Genomic DNA, 22,225 nt, shown 5'->3' with positions numbered 1-22,225 from the left:
AATGAGTTTTAAAACTTGTTGTGTATGATAAATTCGGTGATAACCCAGCCCCTATATACAGTATGCTGCTGGTATTAAGACTGTTTCTTAAATGGGGCCCCTAGTCTTTAATCAAGACATTTGTCAGAGTATAACTTGGTGGCAGGAAGGTACAGGGGTGCAGGCTTTGGTACTTACATAGGGGGCATAACTGAGTGTATGGTGGTATGGCCACACCCTATTGTGAATATGTAGTGCCGCTGAATAGCGTGTTGCAACACCAACTTGGGGGCATGACTGCACATGTCATATATATCCGCCTTTCCCTCAGCGCCCCTGAAGACACGAGGCTTCACATAAAACAAGGAAGAACAAGGCACTTTGAAAAGACAGGGTGGCAGGAGGTTTAATTTACAAAATGGAAACAGTGTTTCCGGAACGAGCATATTTGTGTGACATAGAGCCATAGCCAGATCATCAATTACACAACCTTGGCTCCTGTTTTTCGCCCATTCGGCACTGGTGGGTACAGATTACCGTAATATCTTTTTTTTTTTTTTTTTATTAAGTGGGGGAGGAGGTCCAAACCAGTATGTTGCTGCAAGAAGCCTTAACTGCAGAGTTTTCGTACAAGTACTCACTGATTCTCTGCGTCCTTTACATCAGTCACCAAGTACGTAGTTGCGAAAGATCCGCTGTCCAGCTTCCGGTGCACCTTATACCGTTTCATTAGAAGTGATCCGGGAGAAAAACCACTTGGGTACATTATTGGTGACCTGCGTTTGTCCACAGGCATATCCATCTGTGAAGCATAATGCATGAATAATTGTGGTGGCTTAAAAGGGAGAACATGTATTATTATTATATGTATTATTAACACAGTTTATTTTATTCTCAGTATAACACATGGGCGTAGGTTATTTTTCTCTGACACACCAATGCTAAAACATTGTACAAAAGAAAACTAGAGTCGTTAATAAATATTCATCTTATTTTTCCCCATGGCATGTATAGGTCAGTGTCACAGGAACACTGTAGAGCACCGATATCAGAAAAGGAAACTGCACCATTGTAACGTGGTGACGCGTTTACCATATGTCCCAATATTCGCCCTGGTGTAATCAAGACAACAGTATGCATGCTACTGCAAACTACACAATACATACCTCCGAACTTTGTCCATAGCTTAAGAGGGACACACGCGCGACGCCTGCGCTCACTCCTGAAAAGGGGGCGTGGCATACAAAAAGGGGCGCTGCTTTTTGGGAAGGCCCGCGATTGCGAGCCACACCCCGTTTTCATCACTGAGGGGGCATGCCCAGCGCTCCGTGAGCCGATGGCATGCCCCCTCTCCTCCTGTCTCCACTGAATAGACGCTGTGTGCATGCGTATAGAGCAGCGAGTGCAGAAGCCTCCCAACTGCCCCCACCACCACCACCGCGGGACACTGCGGCCCGCGGGTGGGACAGTGGGACAGTCCCAAAAACACGGGACTGTCCCGTGAAAATCGGGACATTTGGGAGGTATGCACAATAACTGGTCATAACTAGAGATGAGCGGGTTCGGTTTCTCTGAATCCGAACCCGCACGAACTTCATGTTTTTTTTCACGGGTCCGAGCGACTCGGATCTTCCCGCCTTGCTCGGTTAACCCGAGCGCGCCCGAACGTCATCATGACGCTGTCGGATTCTCGCGAGACTCGGATTCTATATAAGGAGCCGCGCGTCGCCGCCATTTTCACACGTGCATTGAGATTGATAGGGAGAGGACGTGGCTGGCGTCCTCTCCATTTAGATTAGAAGAGAGAGAGAGAGAGATTGACCTGATTTACTGGAGCTTAGGAGTACTGTAGAACTGTAGAGAGTGCAGAGTTTACTAGTGACTGACCACAGTGACCACAAGACAGTGCAGTTTTATTTAATATATCCGTTCTCTGCCTGAAAAAAACGATACACAGTGACTCAGTCACATACCATATCTGTGTGCACTGCTCAGCCCAGTGTGCTGCATCATCTATGTATATATCTGACTGTGCTCAGCTCACACATCTTATAATTGTGGGGGAGACTGGGGAGCACTGCAGTGCCAGTTATAGGTTATAGCAGGAGCCAGGAGTACATATTATTATTAAAATTAAACAGTGCACACTTTTGCTGCAGGAGTGCCACTGCCAGTGTGACTGACCAGTGACCTGACCACACTGACCACCAGTATAGTTAGTAGTATAGTATACTATATTGTGATTGCCTGAAAAAGTTAAACACTCGTCGTGTGACTTCACTTGTGTGGTGTTTTTTTTTTTATTCTATAAAAAACTCATTCTGCTGACAGACAGTGTCCAGCAGGTCCGTCATTATATAATATATACCTGTCCGGCTGCAGTAGTGATATATATATATATATTTTTTATATCATTATTTATCATCCAGTCGCAGCAGACACAGTACGGTAGTTCACGGCTGTAGCTACCTCTGTGTCGGTACTCGGCAGTCCGTCCATAATTGTATACCACCTACCCGTGGTTTTTTTTTCTTTCTTCTTTATACATACATACTACTACTACTACATCTCTTTATCAACCAGTCTATATTAGCAGCAGACACAGTACAGTACGGTAGTCCACGGCTGTAGCTACCTCTGTGTCGGCACTCGGCAGTCCGTCCATAATTGTATACCACCTACCCGTGGTTTTTTTTTCTTTCTTCTTTATACATACATACATACTACATCTCTTTATCAACCAGTCTATATTAGCAGCAGACACAGTACAGTACGGTAGTCCACGGCTGTAGCTACCTCTGTGTCGGCACTCGGCAGTCCATCCATAATTGTATACTAGTATCCATCCATCTCCATTGTTTACCTGAGGTGCCTTTTAGTTGTGCCTATTAAAATATGGAGAACAAAAATGTTGAGGTTCCAAAATTAGGGAAAGATCAAGATCCACTTCCACCTCGTGCTGAAGCTGCTGCCACTAGTCATGGCCGAGACGATGAAATGCCAGCAACGTCGTCTGCCAAGGCCGATGCCCAATGTCATAGTACAGAGCATGTCAAATCCAAAACACCAAATATCAGTAAAAAAAGGACTCCAAAACCTAAAATAAAATTGTCGGAGGAGAAGCGTAAACTTGCCAATATGCCATTTACCACACGGAGTGGCAAGGAACGGCTGAGGCCCTGGCCTATGTTCATGGCTAGTGGTTCAGCTTCACATGAGGATGGAGGCACTCAGCCTCTCGCTAGAAAAATGAAAAGACTCAAGCTGGCAAAAGCAGTAGCACCGCAAAGAACTGTGCGTTCTTCGAAATCCCAAATCCACAAGGAGAGTCCAACTGTGTCGGTTGCGATGCCTGACCTTCCCAACACTGGACGTGAAGAGCATGCGCCTTCCACCATTTGCACGCCCCCTGCAAGTGCTGGAAGGAGCACCCGCAGTCCAGTTCCTGATAGTCAGATTGAAGATGTCAGTGTTGAAGTACACCAGGATGAGGAGGATATGGGTGTTGCTGGCGCTGGGGAGGAAATTGACCAGGAGGATTCTGATGGTGAGGTGGTTTGTTTAAGTCAGGCACCCGGGGAGACACCTGTTGTCCGTGGGAGGAATAGGGCCGTTGACATGCCTGGTGAAAATACCCAAAAAATCAGCTCTTCGGTGTGGAAGTATTTCACCAGAAATGCGGACAACAGGTGTCAAGCCGTGTGTTCCCTTTGTCAAGCTGTAATAAGTAGGGGTAAGGACGTTAACCACCTCGGAACATCCTCCCTTATACGTCACCTGCAGCGCATTCATAATAAGTCAGTGACAAGTTCAAAAACTTGGGCCGACAGCGGAAGCAGTCCACTGACCAGTAAATCCCTTCCTCTTGTAACCAAGCTCACGCAAACCACCCCACCAACTCCCTCAGTGTCAATTTCCTCCTTCCCCAGGAATGCCAATAGTCCTGCAGGCCATGTCACTGGCAATTCTGACGAGTCCTCTCCTGCCTGGGATTCCTCCGATGCATCCTTGCGTGTAACGCCTACTGCTGCTGGCGCTGCTGTTGTTGCTGCTGGGAGTCGATGGTCATCCCAGAGGGGAAGTCGTAAGCCCACTTGTACTACTTCCAGTAAGCAATTGACTGTCCAACAGTCCTTTGCGAGGAAGATGAAATATCACAGCAGTCATCCTGTTGCAAAGCGGATAACTGAGTCCTTGACAACTATGTTGGTGTTAGACGTGCGTCCGGTATCCGCCGTTAGTTCACAGGGAACTAGACAATTTATTGAGGCAGTGTGCCCCCGTTACCAAATACCATCTAGGTTCCACTTCTGTAGGCAGGCGATACCGAGAATGTACACGGACGTCAGAAAAAGACTCACCAGTGTCCTAAAAAATGCAGTTGTACCCAATGTCCACTTAACCACGGACATGTGGACAAGTGGAGCAGGGCAGGGTCAGGACTATATGACTGTGACAGCCCACTGGGTAGATGTATGGACTCCCGCCGCAAGAACAGCAGCGGCGGCACCAGTAGCAGCATCTCGCAAACGCCAACTCTTTCCTAGGCAGGCTACGCTTTGTATCACCGCTTTCCAGAATACGCACACAGCTGAAAACCTCTTACGGCAACCGAGGAAGATCATCGCAGAATGGCTTACCCCAATTGGACTCTCCTGTGGATTTGTGGCATCGGACAACGCCAGCAATATTGTGTGTGCATTAAATATGGGCAAATTCCAGCACGTCCCATGTTTTGCACATACCTTGAATTTGGTGGTGCAGAATTTTTTAAAAAACGACAGGGGCGTGCAAGAGATGCTGTCGGTGGCCAGAAGAATTGCGGGACACTTTCGGCATACAGGCACCACGTACAGAAGACTGGAGCACCACCAAAAACTACTGAACCTGCCCTGCCATCATCTGAAGCAAGAAGTGGTAACGAGGTGGAATTCAACCCTCTATATGCTTCAGAGGTTGGAGGAGCAGCAAAAGGCCATTCAAGCCTATACAATTGAGCACGATATAGGAGGTGGAATGCACCTGTCTCAAGTGCAGTGGAGAATGATTTCAACGTTGTGCAAGGTTCTGATGCCCTTTGAACTTGCCACACGTGAAGTCAGTTCAGACACTGCCAGCCTGAGTCAGGTCATTCCCCTCATCAGGCTTTTGCAGAAGAAGCTGGAGGCATTGAAGAAGGAGCTAAAAGGGAGCGATACCGCTAGGCATGTGGGACTTGTGGATGCAGCCCTTAATTCGCTTAACAAGGATTCACGGGTGGTCAATCTGTTGAAATCAGAGCACTACATTTTGGCCACCGTGCTCGATCCTAGATTTAAAACCTACCTTGGATCTCTCTTTCCGGCAGACACAAGTCTGCTGGGGTGCAAAGACCTGCTGGTGACAAAATTGTCAAGTCAAGCGGAACGCGACCTGTCAACATCTCCTCCTTCACATTCTCCCGCAACTGGGGGTGCGAGGAAAAGGCTCAGAATTCCGAGCCCACCCGCTGGCGGTGATGCAGGGCAGTCTGGAGCGACTGCTGATGCTGACATCTGGTCCGGACTGAAGGACCTGACAACGATTACGGACATGTCGTCTACTGTCACTGCATATGATTCTCTCAACATTGAAAGAATGGTGGAGGATTATATGAGTGACCGCATCCAAGTAGGCACGTCACACAGTCCGTACTTATACTGGCAGGAAAAAGAGGCAATTTGGAGGCCCTTGCACAAACTGGCTTTATTCTACCTAAGTTGCCCTCCCACAAGTGTGTACTCCGAAAGAGTGTTTAGTGCCGCCGCTCACCTTGTCAGCAATCGGCGTACGAGGTTACATCCAGAAAATGTGGAGAAGATGATGTTCATTAAAATGAATTATAATCAATTCCTCCGCGGAGACATTGACCAGCAGCAATTGCCTCCACAAAGTACACAGGGAGCTGAGATGGTGGATTCCATTGGGACGAATTGATAATCTGTGAGGAGGGGGATGTACACGGTGATATATCGGAGGATGATGATGAGGTGGACATCTTGCCTCTGTAGAGCCAGTTTGTGCAAGGAGAGATTAATTGCTTCTTTTTTGGTGGGGGTCCAAACCAACCCGTCATATCAGTCACAGTCGTGTGGCAGACCCTGTCACTGAAATGATGGGTTGGTTAAAGTGTGCATGTCCTGTTTATACAACATAAGGGTGGGTGGGAGGGCCCAAGGACAATTCCATCTTGCACCTCTTTTTTCTTTTATTTTTCTTTGCGTCATGTGCTGTTTGGGGAGGGTTTTTTGGAAGGGACATCCTGCGTGACACTGCAGTGCCACTCCTAGATGGGCCAGGTGTTTGTGTCGGGCACTTGGGTCGCTGAGCTTAGTCACACAGCTACCTCATTGCACCTCTTTTTTTCTTTGCGTCATGTGCTGTTTGGGGAGTGTTTTTTGGAAGGGCCATCCTGCGTGACACTGCAGTGCCACTCCTAGATGGGCCAGGTGTTTGTGTCGGCCACTAGGGTCGCTTAGCTTAGTCATCCAGCGACCTCGGTGCAAATTTTAGGACTAAAAATAATATTGTGAGGTGTGAGGTATTCAGAATAGACTGAAAATGAGTGGAAATTATGGTTTTTGAGGTTAATAATAATATGGGATCAAAATGACCCCCAAATTCTATGATTTAAGCTGTTTTTTAGGGTTTTTTGAAAAAAACACCCGAATCCAAAACACACCCGAATCCGACAAAAAAAATTCGGTGAGGTTTTGCCAAAACGCGGTCGAACCCAAAACACGGCCGCGGAACCGAACCCAAAACCAAAACACAAAACCCGAAAAATTTCAGGCGCTCATCTCTAGTCATAACTACTAGTCCCGGAATGTGCCCGGTAAGTAAGAAAAAGTAATGCTATATACTGGTCGATATTTAAGAAGCTTAAGTGAATGGGCGATATATCGTGAGTCCATTGGCGAGTGTGTACCCCTGATATGTCTGTGAATGATGTTGTTCACAGATATATCGCGTCGGTTGTGCAGCACAGCCAATGGCAAATATATCGGGTCATCTGGCTGTGCGTAAGGCAGTCCGCCGACAGCCCATACAGTGACGTCACAGCTGGGCGGACAAATTCAAATGCGCAAGGTGTGTACACTTACCTTGATCTGCTGCTCAGTCGGCACGCCGACATGTTACTCAGCTGTCTACCCAGCCATAAGGCTGTTTCACACCAACCGGTTTTCACCGGCCGGCAAAAAGCTGATCGGCTTTTTGCCTTGTAGTGTTTTCAGTGATATATGAAAACACACTGCTCCTTCCACACAGCATGGCCCCGGCCCGGCTGCCGGGTTGCAGCCGGAAATATACACTGAAAGGTCCGGCTGCCATGTCGGGGCCGTGCTGTCTTTGTAGGCAGAGAACCGTGTGTGTGTGAATAAGAGCTTTCACACACACAACGATTTTTTTCTCTTACGTCCTAGAGGATGCTGGGGACTCCGTAAGGAACATGGGGTATAGACGGGCTCCGCAGGAGACATGGGCACTCCAAGACTTTAGATGGGTGTGAACTGGCTCCTCCCTCTATGCCCCTCCCCCAGACCTCAGTTAGATCCTGTGCCCAGAGGAGACTGGGTGCACTGCAGGGGAGCTCTACTGAGTTTCTCTGAAAAAACTTTTGTTAGGTTTTTTATTTTCAGGGAGCACTGCTGGCAACAGGCTCCCTGCTTCGTGGCACTGAGGGGAGAGACGCAGACCTACTTTACTGATAGGCTCTGCGTCTTAGGCTACTGGACACCATTAGCTCCAGAGGGTCGGAACACAGGTGTCGTCCTCGCTGTTCGTCCCGGAGCCGCGCTGCCGTCCTCCTCACAGAGCCGGAAGATAGAAGCCGGGTGAGTATATGAAGAAAGAAGACTTCACAGGCGGCAGAAGACTTCAGATCTTCAGTGAGGTAACGCTGCGCGCCATTGCTCCCACACACACACAGGCACAGCAAGGGTGCAGGGGGGGTGCCCTGGGCAGCAATAATTACCTCAAATAAGACTGGCACCAGGCTTAGGTACTGCGGAGGCAGTATATTATAAAACCCCCGCCAGTATAAAGAAATTGAGCGGGACCGAAGCCCGCCGTCGAGGGGGCGGGGCTTGATCCTCCAGCAATAACCAGCGCCATTTTCTCCACAGCATGCTGCAGAGAAGCTGCTCCCGGACTCTCCCCTGCTGAACCAAGTAACAGGGGATAAAAAACGAGGGGGGGGGGCACATTTATTTGGCGCAGATCACATATACAAAAAAGCGCTGTATAGGCTGGGACTGTGTTTTCAGTGTCTAGTGGCGCTGGCATACTCTCTCTCTGTCTCTCCAAAGGGCCTTATTGGGGGGCTGTCCCCGTATTCATAAATCCCAGTGTGTGTGGGGGTGTCAGTACGTGTGTGTCGACATGTCTGAAGCGGAAGGCTCGTCTAGGGAGGATGCAGAGCAGATGGTGGTGGTGTCTCCGTCGGATTGGTTGGACATGTAGAATGTGTTAAATGCAAATGTGACTTTATTGCATAAGAGATTGGACAAAAGCAGAGTCCAAGGACAAAGCAGGGAGTCAATCCATGGCTTTGGCGGTGTCACAAGTCCCTTCAGGGTCCTATAAACGTCCCTTTTCCCAGGTAGCAGACACTGATACCGACACGGATTCTGATTCCAGTGTCGACTATGATGATGCGAGGTTACACCAAAAAGAGTGGCCAAGAGTATTCAATATATGATTATTGCAATAAAAGATGTTTTACATATCACAGAGGACCCTTCTGTCCCTGACACGAGGGTCTGCATGTTTAAGGGGAAGAAACCTGAGGTAACGTTTCCCCCATCTCATGAGCTGAACGCTTTATTTGAAAAGGCTTAGGAAACTCCAGACAAGAGACTGCAGGTTCCCAAGAGAATTATTATGGCGTATCCTTTCCCCTCAAAGGACAGGTTATGGTGGGAATCCTCGCCCACGGTGGACAAGGCTTTGACGCGCTTATCCAAAAAGGTGGCGCTACCGTCCCCGGACATGGCGGCCCTAAAAGATCCTGCGGATCGCAGGCAGGAAACTACCTTAAAATCAATTTACGTGCATACTGGAGCCCTACTCAGGCCGGCGGTAGCATCGGCATGGGTTGGTAGCGCAATTGCAGCGTGGGTAGATAACTTGTCATCGGACATTGACACCTTAGATAAGGATAGTATTTTGTTGACCTTGGGTCACATTAAGGACGCAGCCTTGTATATGAGAGAGGCTGCGAGAGATATTGGGCTGTTGGGTTCAAGAGCCAATGCCATGGCAGTTTCTGCTAGAAGGTCCCTGTGGACCCATCAGTGGACAGGTGATGCTGATTCAAAGAGACATATGGAAGCTTTGCCTTACAAGGGTGAAGTTTTATTTGGGGAGGGCCTCGCAGACCTGGTTTCCACAGCTACCGCGGGTAAGTCTTCTTTTTTGCCTTATGTTCCCTCACAACAAAAGAAAACACCTCAATACCAGATGCAGTCCTTTCGGTCGCATAAGTTCAGAAAGGGTCGGGGCTCTTCCTTCCTCGCCAGAGGTAAAGGTAGAGGGAAAAGAGCACCCGGCCTCTATAAAATCCACCGCATGACGCTGGGGCTCCGCTGCGGGAGTCCGCACCGGTGGGGGCACGTCTTCGTCTCTTCAGCCAGGTCTGGGTTCAGTCGGATCCTTGGGTGATCGAAATTGTATCCCAGGGCTACAAACTGGAGTTTGAAGATGTGCCTCCACACCGATTTGTCATATCGGCCTTGCCAGCTTCTCCCCCAGAGAGGGAAACAGTTTCAGCTGCCATACAGAAACTGTGTCAACAACAGGTGATTATCAAGGTTCCCCTAGGGCAACAGGGAAAGGGGTTTTATTCAACCCTGTTTGTGGTCCCGAAGCCGGACGGCTCGGTCAGACCAATTCTAAATCTAAAATCCCTAAACCTATATTTGAAGAGGTTCAAATTCAAGATGGAATCTCTCCGGGCTGGGAGTTCCAGCCTGGAGGGGGGGGGGGGGATTTTATGGTGTCTCTGGACATAAAGGATGCATACCTTCATGTCCCCATATATCCTCCTCATCAGGCGTACCTGAGATTCGCTGTACAGGATTGTCATTACCAGTTTCAGACGTTGCCGTTTGGACTTTCCACGGCCCCGAGAATTTTCACCAAGGTAATGGCGGAAATGATGGTGCTCCTGCACAAGCAGTGAGTCACAATTATTCCATACTTGGACGATCTCCTCATAAAGGCAAGATCGAGAGATCAGTTAGATAAAGAGCGTGTCTCTCTCCCTGAGAGTACTACAACAACACGGCTGGATTCTAAATCTACCAAAGTCGCAGTTGGTTCCGACAACTCGTGTTCCAGGACTTACCGTGGTTACGTTTGATGGCATGGCGGTTGAACACCAAATCCTAGCTAGGAAGGGTATTCTGGGGGAAATCATCCCTACTCTAATCAAAGCAAGGAAGGAGGTAACGGCGAGGCATTATCACCGTATCTGGAGGAAATATGTCTTGGTGTGAAGCCAAGAATGCTCCTACAGAAGATTTTCAGCTGGGTCGTTTTCTCCATTTTCTACAGACAGGAGTGGATATGGGCCTAAAGTTAGGCTCCATTAAGGTGCAGATTTCGGCCTTATCTATATTCTTTCAGAAGGAGTTGGCTTCTCTCCCAGAGGTCCAGACTTTTGTGAAAGGAGTACTGCACATCCAACCTCCTTTTGTGCCCCCAGTGGCACCGTGGGACCTTAATGTGGTGTTACGGTTCCTTCAGTCACACTGGTTTGAACCTCTTCAAACGGTGGAGTTAAAATTTCTCACTTGGAAAGTGGTCATGTTGTTGGCCTTGGCATCTGCGAGGTGAGTGTTTGAATTGGCGGCTTTGTCTCACAAGAGCCCATATCTGATTTTCCATGTGGATCGAGCGGAGTTGAGAACTCGTGCTCAATTTCTACCCAAGGTGGTTTCGTCATTCCATATGAACCAACCTATTGTGGTGCCGGTGGCTACGGGTGACTTGGAGGATTCCAAGTCCCTGGATGTAGTCAGGGCCTTAAAAATGTATGTAGCCAGGACGGCTAGAGTTAGAAAAACAGAGGCTCTGTTTGTCCTGTATGCGGCCAACAAGGTTGGCGCTCCTGCTTCTAAGCAGATAATTGCTTGCTGGATCTGTAACACGATTCAGCAGGCTCATTCTACGGCGGGATTGCCGGTACCAAATTCGGTAAAGGCCCATTCCACTAGGAAGGTGTGCTCTTCTTGGGCGGCTGCCCGAGGCGTCTCGGCATTACAGCTGTGCCGAGCAGCTTCTTGGTTGGGTTCAAACACTTTTGCAAAATTCTACAAGTTTGATACCCTGGCTGATGAGGACCTCATGTTTGCTCAATCGGTGCTGCAGAGTCATCCGCACTCTCCCGCCCGGTCTGGAGCTTTGGTGTAATCCCCATGGTCTTTACGGAGTCCCCAGCATCCTTTAGGACGTAAGAGAAAATAAGATTTTAAACCTACCGGTAAATCTTTTTCTCCTAGTCCGTAGAGGATGCTGGGCGCCCGTCCCAGTGCGGACAATTTCTGCAAGGCTTGTATATAGTTGTTGCTTACATAAGGGTTATGTTACAGTTGAGATCAGTCTCTGGCTGATGCTGTTTTATTCATACTGTTAACTGGTTTGGTATATTCCATGTTGTACGGTGTGTATGGTGTGGGCTGGTATGTATCTCGCCCTTATATTAACAAAAATCCTTTCCTCGTACTGTCCGTCTCCTCTGGGCACAGTTCTTTAACTGAGGTCTGGAGGAGGGGCATAGAGGGAGGAGCCAGTTCACACTAGTGATGTGCACCGGAAATTTTTCGGGTTTTATGTTTTGGTTTTGGATTCGGTTCCGAGGCTGTGTTTTGGATTCGGACGCGTTTTGGCAAAACTCCCTGAAATTTTTTTGTCGGATTCGGGTGTGTTTTGGATTCGGGTGTTTTTTTACAAAAAAAACTCAAAAACAGCTTAAATCATAGAATTTGGGGGTCATTTTGATCCCATAGTATTATTAACCACAATAACCATAATTTCCACTCATTTTCAGTCTATTCTGAACACCTCACAATATTATTTTTAGTCCTAAAATTTGCACCGAGGTCCCTGGATGACTAAGCTAAGCGACCCAAGTGGCCGACACAAACACCTGGTCCATCTAGGAGTGGCACTGCAGTGTCAGGCAGGATGGCACTTCAAAAAAATAGTCCCCAAACAGCACCTGATGCAAAGAAAAATGAAAGAAAAAAGAGGTGCAAGATGGAATTGTCCTTGGGCCCTTCCACCCACCCTTATGTTGTATAAAGAGGACATGCACACTTTAACGAACCCATCATTTCAGCGACAGGGTCTGCCACACGACTGTGACTGAAATGACTGGTTGGTTTGGGCCCCCACCAAAAAAGAAGCAATCAATCACTCCTTGCACAAACTGGCTCTACAGAGGCAAGATGTCCACCTCCTCCTCATCGTCCGATTCCTCACCCCTTTCACTGTGTACATCCCCCTCCTCACAGATTATTAATTTGTCCCCACTGGAATCCACCATCTCAGGTCCCTGTGTACTTTCTGGAGGCAATTGCTGGTGAATGTCTCCACGGAGGAATTGATTATAATTCATTTTGATGAACATCATCTTCTCCACATTTTCTGGAAGTAACCTCGTACGCCGATTGCTGATAAGGTGAGCGGCTGCACTAAACACTCTTTTGGAGTACACACTGGAGGGGGGGCAACTTAGGTAAAATAAAGCCAGTTTGTGCAAGGGCCTCCAAATTGCCTCTTTTTCCTGCCAGTATACGTACGGACTGTCTGACGTGCCTACTTGGATGCGGTCACTCATATAATCCTCCACCATTCTTTCAATGGTGACAGAATCATATGCAGTGACAGTAGACGACATGTCAGTAATCGTTGGCAGGTCCTTCAGTCCGGACCAGATGTCAGCACTCGCTCCAGACTGCCCTGCATCACCGCCAGCGGGTGGGCTCGGAATTCTTAGCCTTTTCCTCGCAGCCCCAGTTGTGGGAGAATGTGAAGGAGGAGCTGTTGACGGGTCACGTTCCGCTTGACTTGACAATTTTCTCACTAGCAGGTCTTTGAACCTCTGCAGACTTGTGTCTGCCGGAAAGAGAGATACAACGTAGGTTTTAATTCTAGGATCGAGCACGGTGGCCAAAATGTAGTGCTCTGATTTCAACAGATTGACCACCCGTGAATCCTGGTTAAGCAAATTAAGGGCTCCATCCACAAGTCCCACATGCCTAGCGGAATCGCTCTGTTTTAGCTCCTCCTTCAATGTCTCCAGCTTCTTCTGCAAAAGCCTGAGGGGAATGACCTGACTCAGGCTGGCAGTGTCTGAACTGACTTCACGTATGGCAAGTTCAAAGGGTTGCAGAACCTTGCACAACGTTGAAATCATTCTCCACTGCGCTTGAGTCAGGTGCATTCCCCCTCCTTTGCCTATATCGTGGGCAGATGTATAGGCTTGAATGGCCTTTTGCTGCTCCTCCATCCTCTGAAGCATATAGAGGGTTGAATTCCACCTCGTTACCACCTCTTGCTTCAGATGATGGCAGGGCAGGTTCAGGACTGTTTGCTGGTGCTCCAATCTTCGGCACGCGTGGCTGAATGCCAAAAGTGGCCCGCAATTCTTCGGGCCACCGACAGCATCTCTTGCACGCCCCTGTCGTTTTTTAAATAATTCTGCACCACCAAATTCAATGTATGTGCAAAACATGGGATGTGCTGGAATTTGCCCACATGTAATGCACGCACAATATTGGTGGCGTTGTCCGATGTCACAAATCCCCAGGAGAGTACAATTGGGGTAAGCCATTCTGCGATGATGTTCCTCAGTTTCCGTAAGAGGTTGTCAGCTGTGTGCCTCTTATGGAAAGCGGTGATACAAAGCGTAGCCTGCCTAGGAACGAGTTGGCGTTTGCGAGATGCTGCTACTGGTGCCGCCGCTGCTGTTCTTGCTGCGGGAGGCAATACATCTACCCAGTGGGCTGTCACAGTCATATAGTCCTGAGTCTGCCCTGCTCCACTTGTCCACATGTCCGTGGTTAAGTGGACATTGGGTACAACTGCATTTTTTAGGACACTGGTGACTCTTTTTCTGACGTCTGTGTACATTCTCGGTATCGCCTGCCTAGAGAAATGGAACCTGGATGGTATTTGGTACCGGTGACACAGTACCTCAAGCTATTTTCTAGTTTCCTGTGAATTAACGGTGGATACCGGAAACACGTTTAACACCGCCCAGGCTGCCAAGGCCTGAGTTATCCCCTATGCAGCAGGATGATTGCTGTGATATTTCATCTTCCTCGCAAAGGACTGTTGGACAGTCAATTGCTTACTGGAAGTAGTACAAGTGGTCTTCCGACTTCCCCTCTGGAATGACGATCGACTCCCAGCAGCAACAACAGCAGCGCCAGCAGCAGTAGGCGTTACACTCAAGGATGCATCAGAGGAATCCCAGGTAGGAGAGGACTCGTCAGACTTGACAGTGACATGGCCTGCAGGACTATTGGCTTTCCTGTCTAAGGAGGAAATTGACACTGAGGGAGTTGGTGGTGTGGTTTGCAGGAGCTTGGTTACAAGAGGAAGGGATTTAGTGGTCAGTGGACTGCATCCGCTGTCATCCAAAGTTTTTGAACTTGTCACTGACTTCTGATGAATGCGGTCCAGGTGACGTATAAGGGAGGATGTTCCTAGGTGGTTAACGTCCTTACCCCTACTTATTACAGCTTGACAAAGGCAACACACGGCTTGACACCAGTTGTCAGCATTTCTGTTGAAATAATTCCACACCGAAGAGGTGATTTTTTTTGTATTTTGACCAGGTATGTCAATGGCCATATTCGTCTCACGGACAACAGGTGTCTCCCCGGGTGCCTGACTTAAACAAACCACCTCACCATCAGAATCCTCCTTGTCAATTTCCTCCCCAGCGCTATCAAAACCCAAATCCTCATCCTGGTGTACTTCAACAGTGACATCTTCAATTTGACTATCAGGAACTGGACTGCGGGTGCTCCTTCCAGCACTTGCAGGGGGCGTGCAAATGGTGGAAGGCGCAACCTCTTCCCGTCCAGTGTTGGGAAGGTCAGGCATCGCAACCGACACAATTGGACTCTCCTTGGGGATTTGTGATTTAGAAGAACGCACAGTTCTCTGCTGTGCTTTTGCCATCTTAACTCTTTTAAGTTTTCTAGCAGGAGGATGAGTGCTTCCATCCTCAGGTGAAGCTGAACCACTAGCCTTGAACATAGGCCAGGGCCTCAGCCGTTCCTTGCCACTCCGTGTCGTAAATGGCACATTGGCAAGTTTACGCTTCTCCTCAGACGATTTTGATTTAGATTTTTGGGTCATTTTACTGAGCTTTATTTTTTTGGATTTTACATGCTCTCTACTATGACATTGGGTATCGGCCTTGGCAGACGACGTTGATGGCATTTCATCGTCTCGGCCATGACTAGTGGCAGCAGCTTCAGCACGAGGTGGAAGTGGATCTTGATCTTTCCCTATTTTACCCTCCACATTTTTGTTCTCCATTGTTTAATGTGTGGAATTATATGCCAGTAATATATCAATAGCAATGGCCTGCTACTATATTTACTGCGCACAACTGAAATGCACCACAGGTATGCATGGATAGTATACTTGACCACACATAGGTAGGTAGAGCAGTGGCCTACTGTACCGTACTGCTATATAGTATATACTGGTGGTCAGCAAACTGTGCAAAACTGAAATGCACCACAGGTATGGATGGATAGTATACTTGACGACAGAGGTAGGTAGAGCAGTGGCCTACTGTACCGTACTGCTATATAGTATATACTGGTGGACAGCAAACTGTGCAAAACTGAAATGCACCACAGGTATGGATGGATAGTATACTTGACGACACAGAGGTAGGTAGAGCAGTGGCCTACTGTACCGTACTGCTATATATTATATACTGGTGGACAGCAAGCTGTGCAAAACTGAAATGCACCACAGGTATGGATGGATAGTATACTTGACGACACAGAGGTAGGTAGAGCAGTGGCCTACTGTACCGTACTGCTATATAGTATATACTGGTGGACAGCAAACTGTGCAAAACTGAAATGCACCACAGGTATGGATGGATAGTATACTTGACGACACAGAGGTAGGTAGAGCAGTGGCCTACTGTACCGTACTGCTATATAGTATATACTGGTGGACAGCAAACTGTGCAAAACTGAAATGCACCACAGGTATGGATGGATAGTATACTTGACGACACAGAGGTAGGTAGAGCAGTGGCCTACTGTACCGTACTGCTATATAGTATATACTGGTGGACAGCAAACTGTGCAAAACTGAAATGCACCACAGGTATGGATGGATAGTATACTTGACGACACAGAGGTAGGTAGAGCAGTGGACTACTGTACCGTACTGCTATATGTATATATATATATATATATATATATATATATATATACACACACACAGGTTGAGTATCCCTAATCCAAAATGCTTGGGACCAGAGGTATTTTGGATATGGGATTTTTCCGTATTTTGGAATAATTGCATACCATCATGAGATATCATGGTGATGGAACCCAAGTCTAAGCACAGAATGCATTTATGTTACATATACACCTTATACACACAGCCTGAAGGTCATTTTAGCCAATATTTTTAATAACTTTCTGCATTAAACAATATGTGTGTACATTCACACAATTTATTTGTTTCATATACACCTTATACACACAGCCCGAAGGTCATTTAATACAATATTTTTTATAACTTTGTGTATTAAACAAAGTTTGTGTACATTGAGCCATCAGAAAACAAAGGTTTCACTATCTCACTCTCACTAAAAAAAGTCCGTATTTCGGAATATTTGGATATGGGATACTCAACCTGTATATATATATATATATATATATATATATATAGTTATACTGGTGGTCAGCAAAATTCTGCACTGTCCTCCTACTATATACTACAATGAAGCACAGATATGGAGCGTTTTTCAGGCAGAGAACGTATAATACTGGTGGTCACTGGTCAGCAAAACTCTGCACTGTCCTCCTACTATATAATACTGCTGGTTCCCAGTCCCCACAATAAAGCAATTAGCACACTGAGCACAGATATTTATTTTGCAGCACACTGAGCACAGATATGGAGCGTTTTTCAGGCAGAGAACGTAGATATTTGCACTTGCAGCACACTGAGCACAGATATTTGCAGCACAATTTGCAGCCCACTGAACATAGAAACTGAGAGGACGCCAGCCACGTCCTCTCACGATCATCTCCAATGCACGAGTGAAAAATGGCGGCGACGCGCGGCTCCTTATATAGAATACGAATCTCGCGAGAATCCTACCGCGGGATGATGACGTTCGGGCGCGCTCGGGTTAACCGAGCAAGGCGGGAGGATCCGAGTTGCTCGGACCCGTGAAAAAAAAGGTGAAGTTCGGGCGGGTTCGGATCCCGAGGATCCGAACCTGCTCATCACTAGTTCACACCCATCTAAAGTCTTAGAGTGCCCATGTCTCCTGCGGAGCCCGTCTATACCCCATGGTCCTTACGGAGTCCCCAGCATCCCCTACGGACTAGGAGAAAAAGATTTACCGGTAGGTTTAAAATCTTATTTTTAGCCGCCGCTGCTGCTGCGCATGCACACAGCATTACACACGGCTCAAAGCCGTGGTGTGTGGAAGTTTGTCTGGCTTTCTGGTGAAAACTGGGTAATGTGAAACAGCCCTAACTGTGCACCTTGCTGTACTGCAGGTGGCACAGATATTACATGTGCACAGAGAATTAGATGTGAGAGGCAGGGCAGTAGAGAGCCTAGCTGGGCCCAGGTGTTTTCAGGGGGTGTGGCCTAATAACAGGAGGCGTGGTCATGCACCCTTAGAAGAAAAAAAACAGACAAAAAATTGTATTTTAAGCGCCTCTCTTGCCACATCAGCAGCTGATGATGCTAGGTAAGGAAGGGGGAAGGTAGAACCTGGGCCCCTCCATGAGACCTGGGCCTGGGTAATTAGCATTCCTCCTCGGCGGGTTCACTATGGTATGCCGGCGGTCGGGCTCCCGGCGACCAGCATACCGGCGCCGGGAGGCTGACCGCCGGCTTACCGACAGTGTGGCGAGCGCAAATGAGCCCCTTGCGGGCTCGCTGCGCTCGCCATGCTACGGGCACGCTATTTTATTCTCCCTCCAGGGGGGTCGTGGACCCCCACGAGGGAGAATAAGTGTCGGTATGCCGGCTGTCGGGATCCCGGCGCCGGTATACTGTGCGCCAGGATCCCGTCAGTCGGCATACTGAAGACCACCCCTCCTCGGCACCATGACAAGGACACGTCCCCTGTTTTACCGACCTGGTTATCCTCTCCCGCATGGGGCAGCCAGAATGTCGGTAGCTATGCCCCAAATATACGCAATGATATGAATAGTTAATAGTCACAGGCAGCCCTGCTATTAATTCAGCTTAGATATCTGCAAAAGTGAACTGAGACGGGAAGTTTGGGAGCAGAACATTTTGCTCCAGGTGGAAGGAGTCATGTTCCAGCACCTGCAGAGTGGAGTGGCCATTTGCCACTTGCTCAGATCTTACGAGAGTGGATAGGACGGATATTTCAGAGCTTCGTGATGTTTCCACTTTGTAAGCACCTTCCCCACCTGCTCCCTGTTCTTGTATTATACTGTACACAGGGGCCTGTGCAAGTTCTAGTAATTAATGGCTATGAATCCATAGTTGCCTACCCTCCCTCATTCTGCAGGAGACTCCCTGAAATAGCAGCAATCTCCCTCACTCCCTGAATAGTCCCTCAATCTCCCTGAGATAAAAAGAAATCATAGATATATAAATTTAAATGGTATCATCTGCGCCATTTCCATATATTGGTTATAAGGCACAATGATCTCTATCACTACATACATTTTAAAGGTTTCTTGTGGCCACTTACTGTATATGGAACCTCTTGTAAACCACAATACACAAACAAATCCTGCAAAATATGAGTCTTTTCTTCAACAAGTAAATCTTACTAACTTTGGGGCTCATTTACATTTGGATGTAAGTCACGTTCATGACGCGCCTCTCAGAAGTAGCAGTACACGTCCGCGCTGATAGGTGTTACTTTCTCAATCTCCCTGAAATGCTTTTTCAAAAGTAGGCAAGTATGTATGAATCATTGCAGTCACAAGGTGCCAGCTGTGCCCCGCTGTTTGAGGATGATAAGGGCATGTAAAACAGAGCAGCTCTAGCAATCTCTTTATGTGACAGTCAGACCGCTGCAGCTTTTATCTAGGTATAAACAATAAACATGTGCTAGATGCCTGTGATTGGGAGCAGCTTCTCCCAGAACACAATGACATGCGAGGAAACAATAGGCTTAATGCTTGTCAAATACATCCTCCCCTAGCTGTGCATAGTCAGCCAGCTTCGCTTGTCGAAAATTGCTGCAGATGGAAATCTCAGCATGTTCCTGGACGGAGGAGAGAGCAAAGCTGGGCAATCTGTAGCTCTGCGGCTGTTCAGGAACTGCAAGTTTCAGCATGTCCTGCCAGCCTTCATTGGGATGTCAGCCCTGAATACTATGCACGTTTTCCTGAACAATTAACACCTAATTGGGACTAAACATACAAATTTGGAATATTTAAATAACATAATTATTGTTATTTGACATTTAAAAAAAGCAAAAAAAAATATATATACTTATTTTTTTTTTATATCAATTTACATTTCTTCTGCGTCAGTCTTTTCTCCAACATGAGAAGGTAACAGGTTTGGATAGTGAGAATTGCACTCACCTTAACTTGCAGAGCAGCTGAACTCAGTAAGGACCCAGGCAGGTTCAGACGTAAGTGGCAGGTGTGGAAGAGTCCATTTAAGTTTTCACAAGTGGGATCATTAATAGCATCAGCATCAGAGAGTAGAAAGTAGCTAGAAATATAAGTATGGAGATATAAGGCCCTGGAAACCAGATGGTCACATCAAACAAATGTGATGAGCTTTTACTGTAATAATAATTGTATTACGTGAATGAAGGTTACCCTCCCTGTAAGGAAATATGGTATGCCTCAGGTGAGTTTCTGGTTTGCTCACGGTTGCCCATGGTTGCTGAAGCCTGAAGGTGACAGAAATCTAGGACTTCCTCATGTGAAAGAGCATGTATTAGCTGCAAGCCTTATGTTTACCATATTATCCCTTTACACTGGGACACTAATGACTTACACAGGTTCTGTGGCTGGCTGACTTAATCAACCACCTGTGTAATTAAAGTGTTTCCGATTTAAAGGGATAGTATGGTAACCTTATCTTTTGTGTAACCCTTTTAATTGTTTCCAGAATAAATGGCAACACTATTCCTGAGAGCACAGCTTATTCCCTCCTGAATAATCAGCCTGATTTAGAATAGTGCAGAAACGCCGATGTTGGGTGATTGGCGCATGCGCTGGTTTTGTACTGCGCACGTGCACTAATCTGCGACTGCAAGATTGCTCAGCATGATTGACAGGCTGAAGCTGTTTGAGGATGGGGCGGCACTGAGCAGTGTTCCCCAAATCGAAGTCTGCATTTTCTTGGAGTGCTGAGGCCAGTGCCTGCATTATCTGACGCAACTTCAGTGGCCCCAGAAGCGTGAATTTCCCGGCCACCCTCTGAGTAACCTGAGGCTTACTCTGATGGTTGATATTCACACAAGTGAGCTGATGTTGCGTCTTAGGAAGCAGCAGCGGATCACAGAAGTTGGCAGGAGGCATTCAGAATCGAGATGTGTGCAAGGCTGCAGGACACCGGGATCATAGCCATGGCATAATGGGAGTAACCATACCCCCAATCTGCACTTTGGGGGTCATTCCGAGTTGATCGCTCGCTAGCAGTCTTTAGCAGCCATGCAAACGCATAGTCGCCACCCACGGGGGAGTGTATTTTCGCTTTGCCGGAGTGCGAACACCTGTGCAGCAGAGCGCCTGCAAACACATTTTGTGCAGCACAAGACCAGCCCTGTAGTTACTTATCCTGTGCGATGATTGCTGCGACGATTTACACGGTAATGACGTCAGATATCCGCCCAGCAAACGCCCTGCCACGCCTGCATTTTTCCAACCAATCCCAGAAAACGGTCAGTTGACACCCATAAACGCCCTCTTCCTGTCAATCTCCTTGCGTTCGGCTGTGCGATTTGAATGGTCGCTAGAACCAGTGCAAAACCACAAAGGACTTCGTACCCATACGACGCGCTAAATCAGGCTGATTATTCAATGATCGCTACGCAGCAAACAACGGCAGCTAGCGATCAACTCGGAATGACCCCCTTTCAGCACACTAAAAAAAGCGATCGCAGTGGAATACCTCCCAAAGTCTCTTTCACTTGACAATTGGGACAACTTTCCTAATCGTGGAGACAGAACCCTCCCTGCTTAGACTATTACAAAACTGAATTTGTCCTTCTACTACTATCTGTCTGTTACGTGCCCTCCATGATGTTGTATGTGTCATGATGACAAACTTGCTTACTCTACTGGAATGTCTGGGGGGGCTTCCAAATTGTTGGACAGTCCCATGCAGAGGCGGATTGGGCATAGGGTTCACAGGGAAGATTCCCGGTGGGCCAACGCACCTGTGGGGCCTGTTTTGTTTGAGGTCATGTGGTCCTTTTTATAGACATAATGAATAAGATGCAAAATAATTTGCATATATGAAAATTACTGCCACTTAGCCTGTGATTGCAGATGATCTAGTGTATGCTCTGTCTGCCTGCTTGGCTGACATATAAGATTGAGTGAATAGTAATTGGGATATGGTTGGTGTAATAAGCAAGAAAATATATCTTTCTAAAGAATTATATAGTTTCCTAAATTCTGAAGGTGTATCATATAATGTGCTCATAATATGTAATTTTATTTCTTTTTAACTTCCCCCTTGATGCTGGACATGCCCACTATCTGGAAAGTCTTGGGGGGAGGGTGCTGCTGCCATGGCCCACGGTAGACCTTACACCTCTGGTGCTGCCCATGTGGGGCCACTAGTACAAATTTTTCCAGGGCCGCTTTTTGTTCCCAATCCGCCCCTCGTCCCATGGAGCCCCGGGAGAGCAGTCCCACATCCTGCCCATTTCCTAGTGATGCCATCATGATGTCACAGGGGTGGGACCAAAATTTTGTATTTGCCCCGCCTTCCTTAGTTGCTACCTGCATCCCTGCACACAGTGTCTATTCACAGA

General features: G+C 47.5%; 1 protein-coding gene across 6 annotated transcripts in view; it reads right to left on the bottom strand.

The window, feature by feature from the left end:
* LOC134969512 (serine/threonine-protein kinase Nek11-like) overlaps window positions 1-20,231 on the bottom strand; it is an 840,206-nt gene extending 819,975 nt beyond the window's left edge. For 2 of the 6 annotated variants that reach the window (XM_063945508.1, XM_063945509.1), the window contains exons 1-3: window positions 20,055-20,231; window positions 19,812-19,944; window positions 621-781 (exon numbers count right to left, since the gene is read on the bottom strand). In XM_063945508.1, the coding sequence (XP_063801578.1) occupies window positions 621-781; window positions 19,812-19,944; window positions 20,055-20,116 (356 nt within the window). In that variant the 5' untranslated portion in view covers window positions 20,117-20,231. Of the gene's footprint in view, window positions 1-620; window positions 782-19,050; window positions 19,258-19,716; window positions 19,945-20,039 lie in introns of those variants that run through there. The other 4 variants (XM_063945511.1, XM_063945512.1, XM_063945513.1 and 1 more) reach the window with 4 other exon arrangements.
* Window positions 20,232-22,225: the final 1,994 nt, after the last annotated feature.

This window comes from Pseudophryne corroboree, chromosome 11, assembly GCF_028390025.1.
Source record: "Pseudophryne corroboree isolate aPseCor3 chromosome 11, aPseCor3.hap2, whole genome shotgun sequence".
Classification (NCBI taxonomy): domain Eukaryota; kingdom Metazoa; phylum Chordata; class Amphibia; order Anura; family Myobatrachidae; genus Pseudophryne; species Pseudophryne corroboree.
This window is presented reverse-complemented; position numbering and strand designations above follow the sequence as displayed.